The sequence below is a fragment of the Macaca thibetana genome, chromosome 8, assembly GCF_024542745.1.
Source record: "Macaca thibetana thibetana isolate TM-01 chromosome 8, ASM2454274v1, whole genome shotgun sequence".
NCBI classification, from domain to species: domain Eukaryota; kingdom Metazoa; phylum Chordata; class Mammalia; order Primates; family Cercopithecidae; genus Macaca; species Macaca thibetana.
Window position 1 is genome coordinate 21001411 of NC_065585.1, and position 23066 is coordinate 21024476.

Here is a 23066-nt window from a genome sequence, read left to right on the forward strand (position 1 = left end):
AATTATACAACAATTACATAGATTTTAATATGTTCACAAAATTGTACTGCCATCACCACTATTTGATTTCAGAACTTTTTTTTAATCACCCCAAAAAGAAACTCCATACCAGTTGCTCCCCATTCCCTTTCTACCCCACCCCAGCCCCTGGCAACTGCTCATCTATTTTCTATGGATTTGCCTATTCTGAGCATTTCACACAAATGAAATCAGACCAGTATGTAGTCTTTCAAGACAGGCTTCTTTCACTTAGTATAACATTTGCAAGGTTCATCCATGTTGGTGCACGTATCAGTACTTCATTCCTTTTCATGACTGAATAATATTCCATTGTATGGATATACCACATTTTAAAAATTGACTCACCAGCTGATGGACATTTGAGTGTTTCTGCTTTGGGGCTATTATGAATAATGCTGTGGACATTCACAGTGCTGCTTTTTTAAAGGTCACCGGGAACCTCCATGCCATTAAGTCCAATGGGCACATCTTTGTGGCTTCTTCAACTCTCAGGAGCATTTGACACAGCAACCAAGTGCCCTTCTCCAAAGAGCCTCCTCTCTGAGTTCCTATTTCAGCACATTTTAACTCTTTCCTACATTTCTGCCTAGTCCTCTCTCTCCAAGTTTGATCCTCTTCCGACCATTGTCCACACAGCATTAAGGGGATGTGTTTCCTAGGTGAGGCAGATCCCCTCCCTGCTGGAAATCATGCAGTGGCTTTCCTTTGAGAATGAAGTCCAAGCGTTTCACCATAGCCTTGAGGCCTGTGTGATCAGGCTCTAGGGTCCTCTCCATTTCACCAGCGCTGCCCTCATGCATCACACGCCAGTTATGGGAGGTTTTTATTCATTTGGGATTTTAGTTTGTCCAAAGCACTGAACTCATTCCCACCTCAGGCCGTTTGCCTGTGGAATTTACTCTGTGGGAAATGCTCTTCCTCCCATGGCTCGCTACATTTCATTCATCAAGTTTCAACTTAGTTTCACAGGCACAGAAAGGCCTTCCACTGCCACCATAGTGAATGGAAATCCCTGCATTGGATAAGCTTTGATTCGGTGCTGTCTCCCGCCCAGCCCTTGTTCTAAGTCATTCTTTCTTGGAATATGTGTGAGTAGCTCTCTGTGGGTCTGTATGTCTGAACTTGACTTAAGACTGTAAGCTCTGTGATGACAGAGACCTTGTCTGTATTACTCATGTCTTATTCTCAGGGCCTATCATTTGATAGAAGCTCAGAAAATACTTGTTGGATGAAATGAAGAAATAAGTAAATGACATGGAAAATGAAGAGTAATTAGGATTAAATGAAATAACAGGAGTCTGTACATATTTCTCAAAATCTAAAGGAATATAAGATATAATAGACGACTGCTATTATATGATCATGCATCTAAATTTACTGCTTATTAATGTAGACAGATTAGAATGATGTCAAAGGATAACAGTTTGGACTTCTGGGCCTGGCAATCCCCATTTTCCAACCTTGTACTGTGTTCAGGAATTTTGATCAGAGGGTTGTTAGCTTTCTACTGGGAGCCCCTTCATGCCTCCATACTGTACTCATCATGGTTCACTTGGAGGAGACATCTGCTGTTTTTCATCTATAAAATGCCTTTTCATTGTCCTTTGTCCTGTTTGAACCCTCAACTCCATCAGGACAATTGCATCCCTCTCACCTCTCCATTCCTTCCCTGCATTTCACACCTCGGTTATTCCATGCATGATTGGATGTTGACCTGTTTGTCCCTCTCACTGGACTCTGAGACGGCTGAGAGCAGAGGCCATGACTCATTCATTTCTGGTTTCATTCATGCATCCAACAAATATTGATTGCCCAGAACCAAGCCCAGAGACTGGCATGTAGTAACCCCTCATTAAGTACTTGAGGGTGAATGAAACTGGCTGGACCTCTCCAGCAACCTCACCAATCAAGGGGATCCAATTAAGAATGTATAGAAGAGACAAACTCTCAGAAAATATAATAAAACTAGACACCATGAGGTCAGACCAGCAGCTGCCATTTACCCAGTGAGGTACAAGGGGAATCCCTGCCTCACACCCACTAGATCCTCAAGCAGAGACAGAAAGAGAAATAGGTCTCTATCCAGACGTGCTACCAGAAAAATCCTGTCCTAGGTGTGCTTTTGCCACAAGGCACTAGAAGCGGGGGCAGAATGCACTCATCCCAAGGGGAGGCTAGCAGAAAAAAGACCCTGCTATCAGTCTCAGTACCTTTTTCCAACCTCACTAAGTCATCCCTCCTGCCTTACAGAGGATCAGTGAGGGAAAGAATAGGAAGAAGAAACTGTCTTCCCAATATTTGTTGAAGGTCAAAAATTCCTCCAAACACATGCCACACAGTCTGACATGCATTTGCAGGAAGTGGGCAATTCAGGAAAAGGGATACATGGCATCTCCTGCCATCACCTTCTTTGAAAAAAAATCATGCCTTACATTTGAGGATGAAGGCATAAGGTAATTGCATTGAAATTGTATATTACTCAGGAATTCATGCATAATTTTAAGAAATGTTGAAAAATAATTAATGCCAGGGGCATAAGTTCAGGCCAAAAGGATAGAAAATCACCTCAACATAGATTGCTAAGTCTTCATGCATTTATAAAGTTTTAAAAGTTCTTGCTTCTTAGCAGAACCTCTGCATGAAGGGTTCATGTCATTTCAAGGCATTTTACTTGAAGTTCACAAAATGACTCATTGAAACAGCATGATGCCCCCAACTTCCCCCATCTCCTCCACCTCCTATAGCTGTCACTTACTGTGAGTTCTTTGCTCTTAGAAAAAGGCCACCAGCCACGCACACGTTTTTGCTGGAATATAGAGATCTTGGTATCCTCACTTGCATTTTCAAACTTGGCGAGATCACAGGCTTTGGCAGACTTAGCTGCTCGAGGGAAACTGTTGAGGTTCATTTCCAGGGTGCCTGTGGAGAGATGACCCTTACAGTTAGGGAAGCATTTTCTAAAAGTAACAGAAGAGCTTCTCAATAACCATCCTCATTCATTCATTCACCCTTCACTTCCTAGTCATTCAATCAGTACCACATTGGATCACAACTATGTGCTAGGTATTGGGAGTACAAATAGGATTGAGACATGTTTGGTGTCATCAAAAGATTAATCACATGGTAGCAGGTAGAAGACAAAGGAAGAGCTTGCTTTAACTCTTAAGTTAACAATACTTAACTTGCAAGCCTCAGTTGCAGGCAGCATCACTGCTGAGCACCTCCTCTGCTCCCTGAGCCTGGATTATTGGCTTTAACCTTCCCCTGCTTTAGCACTGACAACCCCATGAGATCCTCCTCACCCCACTTCACCTCCCTCTTGGTGTCCACTAAACTCTTCCAGGTCAGAGACTACTAGTCTTATTGTCTTTGTATCTACTCTGCAGGACAGGAAATGAACCTTAGTGGGTTCCCAACACTGTTTTTCCAACGAGTGAACACAAGGCAGAGTAAGAGATTGCCATGAGTTCTATATCTCTTTAACCATTTTTTCCTATTATAAATTAACATTTGTTAAATATGGAAACTTCAGAGCATATATACATGGGCAAAAACATGAGAATGGAAAAATTTTTCATAATTTCATCCCTAAAAAGTTGAGCACTGCTCTGTGTATTGGTGCTTAGCCTTCTCTCTCTGACTATCCCTTTCTCCTATACATATAAATGTAGTTTACAGAAATGAGATTTTTCTTTTTTCACTTTATGCATCCTGTACAACTGTCCAATTCATTAGATAGTCCCATATTTTTAACATTTGCAGGACTGTCACTTGAGTGTGTAAGCCAAAAATAAAATTTTAAGCCCCCCAACCATCTGAATGGACTCCTCCTCTCTGCCAAAGGCATTCTAAAATTAACCTGAAAAGCTAGTTCTAGGCCATTGATGGGAAGGGGGAGTCAGACATGCCTCATTACTGTTAACATCAACAAAGACCTTAAGACTCATAGAACAGACTCTTCAAGTCTGATAATCTATCTTCTCCAAAGCCTGCTACCTTGAGGCTTCATATGCATGAAAAAACCTTGGTCTTCACAACTCCTTATCATAACCCAGACATTCCTTTCTCTTGATTCCAGGTTTTTAGACGATAACCAATTTCCAATTGGAAAACCTTTGAATCTGCCTACGAACTGGAAGCCCCCACTTCCACTTGTCCCACCTTTCCAGACCAAGCCAACATACATCTTATGTGTATTGATGTCTTATATCACCCTAAAATGTATAAAACCAACGTGAGGTCTGACCACTTTGGACACATGTCATCAAGACCTCCTGAGGCTATATCACAGGCCTGTCCTTATTCTTGGCAAAACAAACTTCTAAATTGATTGAAACTTGTCTCAGGTACATTTTGGCTTACAAGTGCTTACTATGTGTGAGGCACTATGGCGTGCTCTTTGTGTTACCACATTTACAGCTCTGCCCCTCTCTGAAATATGTAATATTACTACCCTCATTTTACAACTGAGGCACAGAGCAGACCAGTAATTAGCTCAAAGTTTAATGACTTTTTAGTGGTAGAGCAAAGATCAACTTAAGTCTTTTGGAATATGTAGTGGTCCATCATGTGGATGCACCATCACTCATTTAACTAATCCCTATTAATGGCTATTTGGGATGTTTCCAAGTTTTTGCTATTGTAGATAGTGCTGAAATTATTAGCTTTGTAACTAAATCAGACCAAGCTCTCCAAAAGCTGAAACTAATATGTGCTTGATGAAGTCACTGGCTTACCCAGGAAGTCATCTGAGGACAGCCTTTCAAAATCCCAAACCTGCAGCACCAACACAGCGGGAGTCTTACACTCCATCTTCTCTAGAGAGAAGATGTTCTCCCTCTTGGTAATGACCATTTGCTTCTCAGCTGGGAGATACTGAAACGGAAACAGGAAGCGCCAGTTGAAGTTGCCCTCTCCAGTCAGGGAGTTGTAATGCACGTCTGTCTCCTGCTTGTCATCTTCCAAACCCTTTAACCACCTGAGAAAATATTTCAAAGAATTCAAATACTCAGAGTACGTTCTCCAGCCATCAGGATAATCATAAGCGATTTAGCTCATTTCAGTGTGGTCACAGATCATAGTTTAAAAATCATTATGATTAGATTCAGTTGGAAGTTTCCATTTTAACTTGAATGAGTAAGATAGGGGTCGGAGAGTCTGTCATAACAGAAAAATGGCTCATTTCAAGGCAAGCTGGGGAAGGGTCTTCAATTGCTTGTATAGATCTGAAGCCCCATGCAATCAAGATGGGGAATTCAGGAAATATGAAGTGAAAGTGTAATCTGAATCTCTGTCACCCTGGGAGCCCTCTTTGTAAGGGATGCCACCTCTATACTTGAGTGTTAGAACAAGATTACCCAGTACACTGAGGACTCTGAAATTGGGCTGCTGTAGACCTGTGCCGTCAGGCATGCACTGGGCTGGTATAGACTTGTGTTGTCAGACCTGTGCCATCAGACTAGAATTGGTCCCCTCCTCCCTGATTCTAGGCCTAGAAAGCCCAACAGGCTTGGATTGGTGTGGCATGGAGGGTGGGAGGGCTGCCTGCACCCATCTGGATTCCAACTCTGACCGCACCACTTACTGTGCAGCCATAGGTAAGTTATCTAACCTCCCTGTGTCTTTGTTTCATCTGTACACTGGAAGCAATTATAGCACCTAGTTGATAGGGTTGTTCTGAAAAATCACATGAGATGATGCCTAAATGTGCCTTGGACATTCCAAATTATCTATCATATTCTTTCTTCTTAGTATTACCTGGTCTTCCTCCTCCATCCCCAGCATAATATAAGTTACAATTAGTACATTTATCCCTACTACTTTGTCCATGGTGAATTAATTGAGAATTTTATTCAAACTAGTTGATAATTTCAAACTGTGTGCTTTCTGAAAGCAGACATCCTTCCTTCCCAGGGCAGGGAAGAGGGGAGTGAAGGCCTTTCTCTTCACGGAGGAGTGTCACCACTCATGTATGGGCCCAATTATTTAGCTAAAGATGGTGTTCACTCAACCAATACATTTGTGGTATCTGTTCTGAGGCTATGAGAGAGCTTGACACCAGGGGAGTGTTAGGGAGCACACAGAGATGGTCCTTGCTTCATGGAGCTGTAGTTATAGGGGAAAGGGGAGAGAGGGATATGAGTGAGTGGCAGAAGTCACTAGAGAGAGAGATGTGCAAAGGCTCCGTGGAAGAAGAAGTAAGGATGCAGCCTTAGAAGGTCTTTCTTCTTAGTTCTTCTTGCAGAGAGCGAGGGGGAGTGTGCTATGAAATGAGGCTGAAGGGAGAGGCAGGGGCTAGCTATATGGGATATTTTAGGATGTATTAAGGATTTGAATCTCTGTTCAGAGAAAATGAGATGTCATTGAAGGGTTTTAAGGACAGGACTGACATGATCAGATTGTGTTTTGAAAAGATAGCTCATGTTTAAACATAGAGAACAAATTATTGGAGGGCAAGAATGAATATGGAGAGGCCAATTTGATGGTGGCATTGGTATTGCTGTGGTCCCACCTAGCAAGAGATGATGGAGGAAAAGACAATGGTGGGATGAGGCTAAGATGGAGAGGATGAACAGTGCTGATGGCCACTTGGGAGGTGAAGTGGACAGGCTCTGACAGCACATTAGAAATGGGGAAGTCAGTGAGGAAAGGGTCTGCAGATTTGGGGTTCTCAACCTAATGGATGATGGTGCCAGTCACTACGATAAGGAACCACAGAGAAGAAAGTGTTGTAAGATCATTTTGGTTTTAGAGTTGTTCAGTTTGAGGTGCTGCTTTTGAGGAATCTACGTAGACACATTGGGAACAGGAGTTGTCAAGAATGGAAATTAAAAGGTGACAACTAAAGCCATTGGTTATTTGAACCACTTGATTCAAGCGAAGTGTTAGTTGAAAATGGCAGAGAGATAAAAGAGTGGGAGATGAGAAGTTGGCCCAGGACAATGCTACGAGCTATTTAACTGCTAGACGGCAGAAAATGAGCTTTTGAAGGACACAGACAAGAAGTAATCAAGGGGATAAGAGAAAAAACAGACACGTGTTGCTACAGAAGTTAAGGCAAGAAGGTGTTTCACAAAGAAGAGGTGCTTAGGTGTGACAAATGCTCCTCAGACAAATGCAATAAGATAAGGACTAATTTTTAAAAACACAAGACAATTAGATTTAGCAAAATGGAGAGCACTGTCACTTTAGCGAGACCTGCTTTGGTGGAATATTGGGAAGAAAGCCAGACTGGAGTTGGCTGAGAAGTGAGTGGGAGGGAAGGAGACAGAGAGTGAGTTAATAGACATCTCCTTCAACACATTTTCCAGAAGGCCAGCTTCTGGAAGTCTCAACCCGAACTCTCCCAGAATCCTTCCGTATTTCAAGCCATGGTAAAATACCTATTTACAGGATACGTTAAACTGGTGATGAGACAGCAATTTCAGAGGATCTTAAAATCTTATTTTGGGTCATGCTCCTTCTATTCCTCCTGCTTTGTAAAAGTTTAACTCATTCTATATTTTTATTAAGAAAAAAATGGGAATTTTGAACCACTGGATGTGGTATGACTGCAAGTCATTGATAACATACATTCTGGAGACAGAATACTTCCATTTGGGGAAGGCAAAGAGATATTAGCATAAGGCAGAGGTAGGTTTTAGTTAAGGTACAGATTTAAATCACCTTTTTTCTGATGCCGTACCACCTCATCCCCTTCCCTGACTAGTGGTCAAAAGGAAGCAGAGCCAAGATGTAAAAGAGATATAAAATGCTTCTCTGGGTCTTAGGCTGTATCTTTTTTTAATCAATACCACTAGCAAACAGGAAGGTCTAAATTTTAGCTTTCACATTCACTTTACAATCTGCTTGACATATTAATCTTTCTTTAACAGCACCACATCACTCTGCTTCCTTCTGTTTAAAGATAGATATATGACAAATGTTACTGAATAAGTTTAGGTATCCAATGTTTAACTGAAAGATGTATATGTAGTAAGTTTTCCTCATAAAATATTTTTATAAGCTAATAATTTTTAGCAAAATGACAAAATAAGACAAATATTAGACAAAGAAAGTGGCCTTATCTAACAAAGCAAGATGGCTCCTTTTGTGGGCTGTGGGTTTAGTATCCTCCATGAGGCACAGATTTGGTTAGGGTTTAAAAAGGTGAGGAAGGAAGGAAAAGGGAGGTTGGAGTTGGTTGATAACCTTACCCTTTCACATAAATATCACTTGATTTTTGGCCTGTGAAGAAATTCTCATCCTCTAAAATGACATCTTCAGTGTTCCAGATGGTCACTCTCAATTCGTATCTGGGATGGGAGAAGGATGCATTAAGTTGATGACCTTGAAAGCTGAGTCAGTTGCTGTCTGTGTGGTTCTAGCATTGCCTTTGGTCTGTAAGTTTCCTAAAGTTTGCCAAGTTCAGAAATATCAACACTCAGGGGCTTGGTTCTGTCAGAACCAAGTATCCAAGCTGGAGACCTTAGAACCATCAAGGACATGTATTCTTCTGAGCAGGTCTTCCTTCTATTAACCAGCATTTTTCAGATGAGGAACTGGAAACTCAGAAGCCCCTCCCTTAAGACAGGGGCCACCACCAGCTCCTGCAAAACTGGCCAAGTGGATAGTGAGGTATGATGATCAGGTAACCTGTCAGTCACCAGATAAAATGTCAGGATTCTTTTGTCTGCTACCCTGGTGTCTTCCCCTAAAGCTGGGGCTACAGCTGACATACCCTTTGGGTCGCCTTGGAGAGATGTCAACAGGAGGTCCAGGTTGAGGCATATCCTTGGGAAACATGTCTACCCACATCTGCAGGCGGCCCTTGTTAAGAAAAAAATATCTTCTTTAGCTTTGGGAGGGGGCTGAGGGGCATGAGTAATTGATAATTCATGGTTGTATAAGATCCTTTTAGTAAAAATAGATATTAAGTATAGCTTGGTAGTTTTATAGATGTCTATTTAGCATATCTGTTGACTTCTGTGTGTATATATATATATATATATATATATATTAGGAATTAGAGCATAAATTAAGAGTAGGTGAAGGGTGAGTAAACCTTTATTGAGTATCAACTTAGGGGGTAGACATAACGCTATCTATATACTTGACACACATTATCTTATGAACTCTTGCAACATCCCCACCAGGTAGATGTTATTATTCCTTTTTGACAGAGGAAAAAAATATTTTGCCCATGCTTAATACACAATACGTAGCATAGTCTGTATTCAACCCTTGTGTGTCGACCCCAGAGACCTTGCTCTTTCTGTAAATTCCTAAGGATTAAAAAGATGATAATCCCATCTGTCACAAAGATCATCCTTCAATGTAATTTTACATCCATTATCTCTGTTAATGTTCACCCCAGCCAGGATTCTGTTCTATACATAAACTAAAGCTCAGAGAAGTCAACAAAGTTTATATGACGTTCTGTGGCTAGTTAGTGGCAGAACAAAGCCTCCCATCCATTTCCTTGAACTCCATACATCAGATTTTACCCTGGTACAAGAGATTTAAGAGCCCATGTGAGAAGCCCTGTGGATTCCATGCCCAGCTCTGTTGTATACATTCTAAGAACGCTGTCAGCTCTGGCAAGAGGGGAGTAAGGGATGTGGGTTGGGATGATGGGGCAAGGGTGGATTTTATACAAATGAGGTGGGGCTCCACCAGAGCATGAAGATGATGTAGGATTTGGATGAAAAGGGGCTTTGGCTAGAAAACAGTGGCTCTTCGGAGGAAGAGAAAATGTAAGCAAAGGTTTCACATTTGGGAAGAAGACCAATTGAATAGAGAAAAGCGGGATGATTTATTTTCTAAAGACACATTAATATTCACCCTTAATCAGAAAGCCACATCTGACCAGCCAAATGAAGGATCCTAGTAACCAGATGATTTCAAACACCTGGCAGTGAATTTCAGGAACCAACCATAAGCTTCTACATCTGATAATGGTTTACCCTCTCAACATGCTCCTCCACACATGCAATCACTAGGTCTATATCCCAATACCTCTGGGATAGCAGGGTGAGTGTTTCTGACCTGTTATAATCAAACTCACATGATTTGCCCTTCAGTGAGTGAGTCCAGAGCTGGGGCAGAAGCTGGCTTGGGGTGTGAACCTGGCATGGACCAGGGATGCAAATTGCCTGGGCTAAATCCCATCTCTACTACTCCCCAACTGAGTAATTCAGAGCAACTGAATTGAGCTCTCTGAACCTCGATTTCCTCATTGTAAAAGTGAGGATCATAATAAGCCCATCATGAGGCTGCAGTAAGGAATAAGAGGAAGGTGTCACACACTCCCCTGTTTAGGAAAATCCTGGTGTGTGTTCCTTGTACCAGCTTGATTATTAACAGTGCCCTTGTTCACTCCCAAATGGCCCCAGTTTGAATAAACAATTCTATGGTCATCCTAAATAGTTGAGATAATTTGCGTAAAGGTCCTAGTACACGGAAGGCTCTTCACAAAGTTTATCTTGTCTTCCCTTCTGACTCCTAGCCCAGCTCTCTAGGTATTTTTTCCACACAGCTGCTTCTTACCAGTTATTTAAAGTAACCTACCACCTATTGCTTCTCTGAGAATAGCGTGTGTTATCATTAGGCTGTGTACTTACAGACAGATTTTGGACACAGTCCTGGGCATACCCAATGGGTTAAGTTTTTCAAATCTCCAACATTCTTCCAAAAGTGTTTGGTAACTCAAATCATAAAATGCCCTAGGTTGAACACTGACTCCAGGGCAGAGCTTCTCAAATTCAGTATTATTGATATTTTAGGCTGGATAATTCCTTGTTGGAAGGAAGCTACCTTGTGTTTTCTAGGATGTTTAATTTAGCAGCATCCTTGGCCTCTACCCACTATATGCCAGTAGCAACCCCACCTACCTGTGACAACACAAAATGATTCCAGACATTGCTAAATGTTCCTGAGGGAAGGTCAAAATTGTTCCTGGATGAAAACCATTACCCTATGGTACACAAGATTAACTTTTAGGGCCAGAAAAGTCTCACCCACTACCTGCTCCATTCCTGGCTTATCCTTGTGGTACAGCGGCCGAGTTTCTATGTGCTCGGGAACTAGTCTGCACCCGACTTCTGGGATATCTTCCCAAGAGTGTAAAACCTTGAGGGCCAGGTGTTCATAAGACTCCACTATCTCATCTGCAGAAAAGACAAAGAAATTTGTCAGGTGTGTGTTCCTGCAAGGAGACAGTGACGGGCTGCCATATGCATTTTTAAACACTTAGAGGCTTATTTAAATGTACCAAGGGGCTGGGTGCAGTGGTTCACACCTGTAATCCCAGCACTTTGGGAGGCCAAGGTGGGTGGATCACTTGAGGTCAGGAGTTCAAGACCAGCCTGGCCTACATGGCAAAACCCTGTCTCTACTAAAAATACAAAATATTATCCAGGTGTAGTGGTGGGTGCCTATAATCCCAGCTACTCAGGAGGCTGAGGCAGGAGAATCGCTTGAACCCGGGAGGCAGAGGTTGCAGTGAGCTGAGATCGCGCCACTGCACTCCAGCCTGGGTCACAGAGCAGGGACTCTGTCTCAAAATAAATAAAGTGTACCAAGGAACAGGGAAAGAAAAAAAAAACACAGAAAAAGATAAAAGGATGGATGGAAAGAGGTGGAGATAGAAGGGAAGGGGAAAGAGATAGAAAGTTTAGAGAGAGGGAAATTAGACTAGTTCACAAGAGGACCCAGAGAGCAGTCTTGGTCCTGGAGTAGGGGCTCCACCCACCCTCTAAAGGTCTACAGATCACAAACATGGCTTCAAGGTACTGGAGAGGGTACATTTTTGGAGTTCGCTCCACAACTGTTTGCTAACATGCTGTGAGAGGGCCTGGAAAATCAGGGTGGCTCTAAGTGAGGTGGTTCAATGGGCACAATGTCCATCCATAGGGACATCTTTTGTCTTCTCACGGTTGCTTTAGATTTCTCTCCTACCTACACCCACCCGCAGGAAATGTCCTCTCATCTGCCGTTCTACCAAAGAAGGTCATTCATAATAAAAACCACAGGTGGAAACGATACTCACAACACAAGACAAACATTGTTGAATAAAACATTGACAAAATTTAGAATGGCCTAATCTGATATAGGAACATTGAATTGTCTTTTTAAAAAGGGGGCCACAATGCCCCGTTTTACATGATGTGATTGTGATTATTATATATTGCATGCTTGTGTAAATGTTTTATTTATCCATAAATATAAATGCCTATTATTTACCCACAAAAATGAATAATAAAAATAAAGGGGCCACAAAAAAATCTCCCAGTAGCAATAATTACAATCAGTAAAAGTTGATAGAGACACACAAGAAATCAATGAATAAATCTTTGTTAAAGTTTAAGCAGCCAGGAACTAATCTTATGAACATAATTTCAGACTTCTAGTGGGCAAAAAAGTGGTAATTGTTTAATTATGTAGACTATTGACCAAAGAACTAAATTGGCTTAATAGAGTATATTGTGAATAAATATTTTTCTTAATATATCATTAATATCAATAATCTGCATGTAAGAACCTTCAATGGGTTTCTGGACTTGAAATAATAAGGTAAAAGGAAATCTTGGTATCAAAGTGGTAGGGGTCAACATAGTGTCTAAACCATCCTATGTATGGTTCAATACTTTTGATGCAGTGACCTCATGCCTTTAACTGGGCCCATTGTATCAAAAGTACTGAACCATACGTAGGACACTTTAAAGCATCAAATGCATGAGCGAGTGATATGGTTTGGGTCTGTGTCCCTGCCTAAATCTCATATCCCCAGTGTTGGAGGTAGGGGCTGGTGGGAAGGTGACGGGATCATGGGGGCAGTTTCTCATCGATGATTTAGCACAATCCCCCTAGTGCTGTTCTCGTGATAGAGTTCTCACAAGATCTGATTGTTTAAAAATGTGTAGCACTGCCAGGCATGGTGGCTCACACCTGTAACCCCAGCACTTTGGGAGGCCGAGGTGGGCAGATCACCTGAGGTCAGGAGTTCAAGACCAACCTGGCCAACATGGTGAAACCCCAACTCTACTAAATATACAAAAATTAGTCATGTGTGGTGGTGTACACCTGTAATCCCAGTTACCCAGGAGGCTGAGGCAGGAGAATCACTTGAACCCGGGAGGTGGAGATTGCAGTGAGCCGAGATCGTGCCACCACACTCCAGCCTGGGCGACAGAATGAAACTCCATCTCAAAAAAAAAAAAAAAAAAAAAGGGTAGCACTTCCCCACTTTCTTTGTCCTGCTCTGGCCATGTGAGTGCCATGCGGGCTACCCGTTTGCCTTCCACCATGACTGCAAGTTTCCTGAGGCCTCCCCAGAAGCCAAGCAGATGCTACCATGCTTCCCACAGAGCCTGCAGAACCGTGAGCCAATGAAACCCCTTTTCTTTATAAATTACACAGTCTCAGGCATTTCCTCACAGCAATGCAAGAACAGACCAACACAGTGTGACAGTATGAGAATTCTTCTGTATCATTAAAGTAAATGTGATTTTTTTCCCCTCACTCTAAATGTTATGGAAGCCTCTCTGGGAGTGTTACGTCCCAGGATGTTCATGTGGAAAATCTACTACTTGATGTTAAAATAGGAGAGTTACTGGTATAACATTTATGGGGGTAATTTGGGTTGTGTTCAATTATTTATGCTATATAATATTCACTTCAAGACTATTGCCCGCCTTCTGACACAACAATTTTACTTCTGTGACCTATACTATAGAAATTTCAGAAATACACAAAAATATGTATAAGGAAGTTCATTATAGCATTGTCACTACAAAAAAAAAGAATACAATGTAAGTAAATGGCATAGCCATAAAAAGGCATATCATCACTAATCATTTCAAAGAACAAAGGAGAATCAATATTGGAAATTTTCAAAGCTGGGGACAAAACTACATATTTATAATTCTGTAAAAATGTGATATATTCTCAAGTCACACACAAGTGCAAGAAAATATGCCAGTGAATAGTGTGGTTGAATCTCAACTTGGGGATTATGAGTGATATTCATTCTTCTCCTTACTTTCCATACTTTCTACCTATGAGCATGCATTTTTTTTTTCTTTTAAGACTGAGTCTTGCTCTATTGTCCAGGCTGGAGTGCAGTGGCACAATCTCTGGTCACTGTAACCTCCACCTCCTGGATTCAAGTGATTCTCGTGCCTCAGCCTCCCCAGTAGCTGGGATTACAGGCACCCACCACCACGCATGGCTAATTTTTGTGTTTTTAGTAGAGACAGGGTTTCACCAGGTTGGCCAGGCTGGTCTTGAACTCTTGACCTCAAGTGATCCGCCTGCCTCAGCCTGTCATAGTGCTGGGATTACAGACGTGAGCCACCGTGCCCGGCCACCATAGGTAGAAATATCACTAGAATCAGGATTTTCAAAAGAAGAGCAACAGCAGCAGGTATTTTGCAGGGAGTTACCAGTGTCCTCTTCAGTGAAGGTAGTTTTTCCGGAAAAGACTTGGTTTCCTATCTGTATTTTCCCAGGTTGAAAGTAGGGTCCATCCAGCTTGTTGTCTTTGCAGAGCTTGGTGAGGATTTCAGTGGGTTTGGACGTGTCTCTCCAGGCATTGTATCCTTCTCTGAAAAGTGGAGGGAGGATACACTTTGAGGTCCCCACCAAAAGAGCCACCCAGTATGATTTGTGCAGTTTCCTTCAGATTTAACTTGCTATTCTATGTACCCGGGGCTAGGGATTTTGTTTTCTCTCTTTTCTGGCCAAACACAGCTTGCCTGAAAGGCGAGACTTCTGAGTAGCTTAACAGAAAAATCCTTTGAAGGTAGCTTTTTTGTTGTTTTGTTTTTGTGGGGTTATTTTTGTTGTTTTTTTTTAAGCAATGTACTTCTCATTTTTTAAAAATTGAAGGGAAATTCACATAACAAAATTAACCATTTAAAAGTTGACCAATTTGGTAGCATTTAGGATATTGACAGTGAGGTACAACCATCACCCCTATCTAGTTCCAAAAAGTTTCATCATCCCAAAAGAAAACCCTGTACCCAGAAAGCAGTTACTTCTCTTTCCCACCCCCCAGAAGCTCTGGCAATCACCAGTCTTCTGTCTGTCTCTATGCATTTCTTTGAAGGTTATATTTGTTTAGTTTTATTAATTCCCTAGCAGACTTAATAAAGTTTCACCATGTTGGCCAGGCTGGTCTTGAACTCCTGACCTCAAATGATCTGCCTGCCTCAACCTCTCATAGTGCTGGGATTACAGACATGAGCCATCGTGCCCAGCCACCTTACTTTTATAATTAGATGTCCCGTAGCCAAAATTATCACTAGAATCAGGATTTTCAAAAGAAGAGCATTTCTTTACAGGTTATATTTGTTTAGTTTTATTAAGTCCCTAGCAGAACAGCCACTCGGCTGCTGTTGTTCCAAGAGAAAAGCCAGACTCATCCTTTCAAGGCCTCTGCTTCTTCCCTCCCTTCTCCCTACCCTACCACCCCGCCAAAATCATAGTATATATCCATGTCACAGATAAGGTCTTGTGTTGTTTCTCTAATCAGTGATAAGTTTTTAAATCTCCCCAACCTATTCTTTCCTTAAAAACTAGCTGTTTGGTTAAAATTACTAATTTGCAATGCAGCACTCCCAACCAGCCAGGACCAAGATAAGCTTGATGCCTCTGCTCATTGGGACACTGGGTTCATCAGAATTTAATTTAAGCATTTAAACAAATCAACATGGCTTATAAAATGGAGCTATCAAGTGGTTTCTCCACATTATGCCAGAGAATCCTGAAAAGGTCATCCAAGCCAGTTCCAGAGCCACACACAGGCCTTCCCAGAAATACGCATGCTTGTCTTGTTTTAAAAACTTTTCAGTGAATAAAGGTTGCAAGTCCCCAAACAACTATACTGCTCCCTAACAGGTCAGCCAGAAAATTCTTCTGAACAAAAGATGTACCATTTTCCTGTGGTTTCCTTCCCAATTTCCGAGTGAGAACAGCCAATCGCTGTCTGAATGGAATCCTCTCAGGCACTTGGAAAGCTATGTAAATCCCCCAAGAGGCATATGGTTCCACTAGGGACTGAAAACTAAACGGGCTCTCTAGGCTCCAGGAAGAACAGACCAGAAAGAGAGACTGTATGAAATCATGCCATGAAGGATATAGGCGCTCCAAGTCTGTTACAGTGTAAATTGGCACAACCCTCTGGAGGGCCATTGGGGCATATGTATTAAGAGTCCCAGAATGTGCATTCCTGTTAATGGAGCAGTCCACCTTGCTGCATCAATATTAAGTGAATTATCAGAGAGGTGTGCAGTGGCTTTTGTATGAGAACATTCATAGCAACAATATTTGTAACAGAATAAAGAAAAATACAAATGCCCTAAAATTCAGGAAGGCAAATTGGTTTTACCATCTTATAATTCCTATGATTGAATACTATAGATATATTGAAATAATGACTATAAAGAATAATGACATAAAATGCTTGGGATATAAGGGTGAGTACAACAAGCAGGTTATAAAACTGCATGGATAGTAGAGTCCAGTTAGGGAGAAAATAGCATGGAACATATTGAAAATGAAATACTACACAAGAATTTTTATATGAGTGGAATAATTTGAGAATAATTTTGTACTTTGTGTTTTCTAATTTCAATGAGTATCTTATAGTTAATAAAAATATTTTTAAAATTACACCATATGCTTAATTTTTTTAAGCTATCAGTACAACATGCTTTTAAAAAAATAAAGCTGGTAGTCTATATTTTAAAATTAAGCAGCATTCAAAATATTTGTAAAAAGTGAGAGTTTGGGGGAAGGAGACAGAGGAACACCAAACTGAAACTATACACACAAGATCAGGCGAGCAATCACAGTACCTGGTTTTAACATGATATTAAGCAAAGAGGCACTAAAGAGGGTAAGAAAGACAGTCTCGAATTGTCTATGCCACTCCTCCCCCATTCCCTGGCAATGGCCCTGTGGCATGGAGAGAAGATCTGTGCACTTAGGGAAGGAAGAGCACAATAATTTTCGGACTTCGGATTGGAACTCAGTGCTGCCCTGTCACAGCAGAAACACACACCAGACAGAACTCAGAACTCAGCTGGTGCCCATGGAAGGAGCATTTAGACCAGCCCTAGCTACAGGCAAATTGTCCATCCAAGCTGTTGGAACCTGAGTTGAGTTTCAGCAAACTCCGCCACCGTGGGCTAAAGTACTCTGGGGTCCTAAATAAACATGAAAGACAGTCCTGGCCACAGAGACTGAAATTCCTGTGCAAATCCTACTGCTATGCTGAGCTCAGAGCGAGTGGGCTTGGGGTGCACATGACGTAGTGAGATACCAGCTGGGGCGGCCATGGGAGTGCTCGCACCACCTCTCCCCTAATCCCAGGCAGCACAGCTCACAGGCCCAGGAGAGACTACTTCCCTCTGAGTTTCTTGAGGAGAGGGAGAGTAAAGAGGATTTTGTCTTGCACCTTGAACACCAGCTCAGTTGCAGTAAATACAGCACAAGGCAGAGTCTTGGGGCCTCCATTCCAAGCCCCAGCTCCCAGACATTTCTAGACGTAACCTGGGTCAGAAGGGAACCTGATGCCTTGAGGGGAAGAACCTAGACCTAGCAGGATTTATTTCCTGCTGACTAAAGAGCCATTGGGCTTTGAATAATGAGCAGTGAGAGCCGGGTAGTACTTGCTATTGGCCTTGGGTGAAACTCAGAGCAGTGCTGGCTTCAGGTGTGACCCAGCACATTCTCAGCCATGGTAGCGATGGGGAGAGATTCCTTCTGCTTGAGGAAAGGACAGGGAAGAGCAAAGGGGACTTTGTCTTGCATCTTGGGCACCAGCCCAGCCATCGTGGGGTAGAGAACCAAGTGGGCTCCTGGGGACCCTGATTCTAGGCCTTGGTCCCAGATGGCATTTTTGGACCTGCCCTAAGCCAGAGGGCAGCCCACTGCTCTGAAGGGAGAGACATAGGCCAGGCAACATTCACCACAAGTGAACGTTGGCAGTAGCCAGGCAGTACTCACCATGGGCCTGGGGCGGTGGTGGCCATGGGGAGAGACCCCTCTGCTTGAGGAAAGGGGAGGACTTTATCTTGTGGTTTCGATGCCAGTTCAGCCACAGTAGAGTAGAACACCAGGTAGATTCCTAAGGTTTCTAACTCCAGCCGTTGGCTCTCGGATGGCATCTCCAGACCCATCTGGGGCTATGGGCCTGAGGGGAAGGACAGAAGCCTGGCTGGATGTGCCACCTATTGACTGAAGAGCCCCTGGGCTTTGAGTGAACATAGGTGGTAGCCAGGCAGTGGTCCACTGCAGGCCTTGGGCAAGATTCAGTGCTGTGTTGGCGGCCACTGGGTGTGTGTGTCACCCCTCCCCCAGCTCCAGGCAGCTGAGTGCAGAAAGATAAACCCCATTCGTTTGGGGAAAAGAGAGTAGAACAAGAGACTCTGCCTGTAATCCAGGGAATTCTCCTCGACCTTACCCAAGACCACCCAGGCAATATCTCTACAAGTCTGCAGGAGCCACAGTATTACTGTGCTTTGAGTGTCCCCTAAATGCAGATATGGCTGCAGTAACCAAATATTTAGATTATAATACCTAAGTCCCTTCAAATATTTGGAAAGCCTTCCCAGAAAGGATGGCTACAAACAAGCCCAGACTGCAAAGACTGCAATTAATACCTAACTCTTCAATGCCCAGACACTGACGAACATCCACAAGCATCAGGGCCATCCAGGAAAACATGATCTCAAAATAACTAAATAAGGCACCAGTGACCAATCCAGGAGAGACAGAGATATGTTTTGTTTCAGACAGAGAATTCAAAATGCATTACATTACATTTTGTTACATTAAGGAAGCTCAACAAAATTCAAGATAACACAAAGAAGGAATTCAGAATCCTACTGAATAAATTTAACAAAGATTAAAGTGATTAAAAGGAATCAAACAAAATCTAGAACTGAAAAATGCAACAGACCTACTGAAGAATGCACCAGAGTCTCTTTTAACAGCAGAATTAATCAAGCAGAAGAATTAGTGAGCTTGAAGACTATTTGAAAATACACAGTCAGAAGAAACAATCAAAAAGAATGAAGCATGCCTACGAGATCTAGAAAATAGCCTCTAAGAGGCAAATCTAAGAGTTACTGGCCTTAAAGAGGAGGGGAGGGGAGGGGGGGAGAGAGGGGGACGGGGGGAGAGGAGGAGAGAGAGAGATTGATCAGAGGAGAAAGTTTATTCAAAGGGATAATAACAAAACTTCTCAAACCAAGAGAAAGATATCAATATTCAAGTACAAGAAGGTTATAGAACACCAAGCAGATTTAATCCAAATAAGACTGCCTCAAGACATTTAATAATGAAACTCCCAAAGGTCAAGGATAAATTAAGGATCCCAAAAGCAGCAAGAGAAAAGAAACAAATAACATACAAAGGAGTTCCAATGTGTCTGGCAGCCGACTTCATAGTGGAAACCTTATAGGCCAGGAGACAGTAGCATGACACATTTAAAGTACTGACGGAAAATAAACTTTTAGCTTAGAATAGTACATCTAGGACAAGTATTCTTTAAATATGAAGGAGAAATAAAGACTTTCTCAGGCAAACTCAGGGATTTCATCAACACCAGACCTGTCCTATAAGAAATGCTACAAGAAGTTTTTAAATCTGAGAGGAAAGGATGTCAATGAGCAATAAGAAATTATATGAAGGTGGGAAGCTCGCTGGTAATAGTAGGTACACAGAAAAACACAATGTTATAACATTAACTGTGGTGTATTAGTTATTCATATCTTAAGTGGAAAGATGAACATATGAACCAACCAAAAATAACTACAACAACTTTTGAAGACATAGTATAATAAAAGTAGAAACAACAAAAAGTTAAAAATCAGGGAGATAAAGTTAAAATATAGAGTTTTCATCAGTTTTATTTTTGCTTGTTATTTTGTTTGTTTATGCAGTTACTGTTATCAGCTTAAAATCATGGGTTATATTATTTTCAAGCCTCATGGTAACTTCAAATAAAAAAAAATACAAGAGATACACAAAAAATAAAAAAGCAAGAAATTAAAACATACCACCAGGGAAAATAACCTTCACTAAAAGGAAGAAGGGAGAGTAAACAGCAAAAACAATCAAAAAAATTTTTAAATCGAAGAAGTCCTTACTTAACAATGATAACATTGAATATAAATGGACTAACCTCTCCAATCAAAAGACACAGAGTGGCTCAATGGATAAAAAACACAAGACCCAATAATATGTTGCCTACAAGAAACATACTTTACCAATAAAGATACACATAGACTAAAAGGATTAAAAAAAGATATGCAAATGGAATACAAAAAAACAGGAGTAGGTATACTTATCATAAGACAACATAGATTCCAAGACAAGAACTATAAAAAGAGGCAAAGAAGGTCATTATGTAATGATAAAGGGGTCAGTTCAGCAACAGGATATAACAGTTGCATACACATACACCCAATCATGGACCACCCAGATCTATAAAGCAAAGAGCTAAAGAAAGAGATACACCCCAATATAATAATAGCTGGAGATTTCAACACCCAACTTTCAGCACTGGGCAGGTCATCCAGACAGGACACCAAATAAGAAACACTGGACATAATCAGCCCTGTAGACCAAATGGACCTGACAGATGTTTGTAGAACATTTCATCCAACAGCTGCAGAATACCCATTCTTCTCCTCAGCACATGGAACATTCTCAAGGATAGACCACACGTTAGGCCACAAAACAAGTCTTTAAAAAATTATTTTAATTGAAAGTATATCAAGTATCTTCTCTGACCACAATGGAATAAAACTCAAAATCAATAACAAGAGAATTTTGGAAACTATACAAACACATGGAAATTAAACAATATGCTCCTACATGGCCAGTGGCACAATGAAGAAATTAAGAAAGAAATTTAAAAATTTCTTGAAACAAATTAAAATGAAAACATAACATACCAACACTTATAGGACACAATGAAAGCGGTACTAAGCAGAAAGTTTATAGCAATAAGCACCCACATCAAAAAAGTAGAAAAACTTCAAATAAGTAATGTAACAATACATCTTAATGAATTAGAAAATCTAGAGCAAACCAAACCCAAAATTAGTAGAAAAAGAGATAATAAAGACCAGAGCAGAAATAAATGAAATTGAAATGATAAAAATGATGAAAAGATTAACAAAATGAAAACTTGGTTTTTCAAAAAGATAAACAAAATTGGCAACTCTTTAGCCAGGCTAAGAAAAATGGGAGAACTCCTAAATAAATAAAATTACAGACGAAAAAGGAGACATTACAACCAATACTGCAGAAATTCAAATGATTATTAGAGGCTACTAATGATATGTTAGAAATAAATTGGAAAATTTAGAAATATATTAGTAAATAAATTGGAAAACCTAGAAGAAATGAATGAATTCCTAGCAACATACAACCTACCAAGATTGAGCCATGAAGAAATTCAAAACCTGAATAGACCAAAAACAAGTAATGAAATTGAAGCTGTAATAAAAAGTCTCCTAGCAAAGAAAAGCCCAGGATCCGAGGCTTCACTGTTGATTTCTACCAAACATTTAAAGAAGAACTAATACCAATCTGAAAAACAGAGAAAAAGGAAATACTTCCAAAGTCATTTTACAAGGCCAGTATTACCCTGAAACCAAAACCAGTCAAAGACACATCACAAAACAAAAACTATAAGCCAATATCTCTGATGAACACTGATGCAAAAATGTTCAAGAAAAATTTTCAACAACATACTAGCAAACCAAATTCAACATCATTTTAAAATGATCATTCATCATGATCAAGTGGAATTTATTCCAGGGATGTAATGATCATTTGACATACACAATCAATCAGTGTGACATCATTATCAACAGAATGAAGGACACAAACAATATGATCATTTCAATTGACACTTAAAAAGCATTTGATGAAATTCAACATTCCTTCATAATTTAAGAAACTCTCAAAAAACTGAGTATAGAAGGGACATAGCTCAACACAATAAAAAACATACACAACAGACCTACAGTTAGGATTACACTGAATGGGGAAAACTGAAAGCCTTTCCTCTACAATCTGAAACAAAACAAGGATGCCCACTGTCACCACTGTTATCCAACACAGAACTGGAAGTCCTAGCTAGAGCAATCAGATAAGATAAAGAAATAAAGGGCATCCAAATTGGAAAGGAAGAAGTTATCCTTGTGGGTAGATAATATGATCTTATATTTGAAATAAAAAACTAAAGATCTCACAAGAAAACCATTAGAACTGATAAATTCAGTAAAGTTGCAGGATACAAAATCAAGGTACAAAAATCAGTAGCATTTCTATATGCCAACAGTGAACAATGTGAAAAAAAGAATCAAGAAAGTAATCCCATTTACAATAGCTACAAATAAAATACCTAGGAATAAACTTCAAGAGAAAAGATCTCTACAGTGAAAACTATAAAACATTGGTGCAAGAAATTGAAGAGGATACAAAAAACCAGAGACATATTCCATGTTCATGGATTGGAAGAATCAGTATTGTTAAAATGTCCATACCACCCAAAGCAATCTACAGATTCAGTGAAATCTCTATCAAAGTACCACTGACATTCTTCATAGAAATAGAAAAAACAATACTAAAATTTACATGGGACCACAAAAGACACAGAATAGCCAAAGCTATTGTAAGCAAAAAGAACAAAACTGGAGGAATCACTTTACCTTCAAATTATGCTACAGACTTCAAATTATGCTACAGAGCTATAGTAACCAGAAGAGCATGGTACTGGCATAACAACAGACACATAAATCAATACAACAGAATAGAGAACCCAGAAATAAACCTGTTCATCTACAGTGAACTCATTTTCAACAAAGATACCAAAATAATAGAGAAAGGACAGTCTCTTCAATAAACGATGCTGGGAAAACTGGATATCCATATGCAGAAGAATGAAAGTAGACCCCTGTGTCTCACCATATGCAAAATTAAAATCAAAATGAATTAAAGACATTAGGTTAAGTAAAATAAACCAGGCACAGAAAGACAAA

General features: G+C 40.7%; 2 protein-coding genes across 8 annotated transcripts in view; both read right to left on the reverse strand.

Annotated features, from left to right (window-relative positions):
- The window catches only part of NDUFB9 (NADH:ubiquinone oxidoreductase subunit B9), a 576062-nt gene that overhangs the window by 440661 nt on the left and 112335 nt on the right, over positions 1-23066 (reverse strand). The window contains exon 1 of one of the 7 annotated variants that reach the window (XM_050801724.1): positions 4156-4170. The exons of 5 other annotated variants lie outside the window; for them this stretch is intronic. The gene's annotated coding sequence lies outside the window, so the exon portion shown is untranslated. Of the gene's footprint in view, positions 1-3823; positions 3829-4155; positions 4171-23066 lie in introns of those variants that run through there. One more of the 7 variants, XM_050801727.1, reaches the window with a different exon arrangement.
- Positions 1-23066, reverse strand: part of FER1L6 (fer-1 like family member 6) — a 286778-nt gene that overhangs the window by 14080 nt on the left and 249632 nt on the right. Inside the window, exons 34-39 of the mRNA XM_050801779.1 lie at positions 14445-14605; positions 11026-11168; positions 8741-8829; positions 8217-8315; positions 4758-4999; positions 2777-2940 (exon numbers count right to left, since the gene is read on the reverse strand). Coding sequence (XP_050657736.1) covers positions 2777-2940; positions 4758-4999; positions 8217-8315; positions 8741-8829; positions 11026-11168; positions 14445-14605 — 898 coding nt within the window. The remainder of the gene's footprint in view (positions 1-2776; positions 2941-4757; positions 5000-8216; positions 8316-8740; positions 8830-11025; positions 11169-14444; positions 14606-23066) is intronic.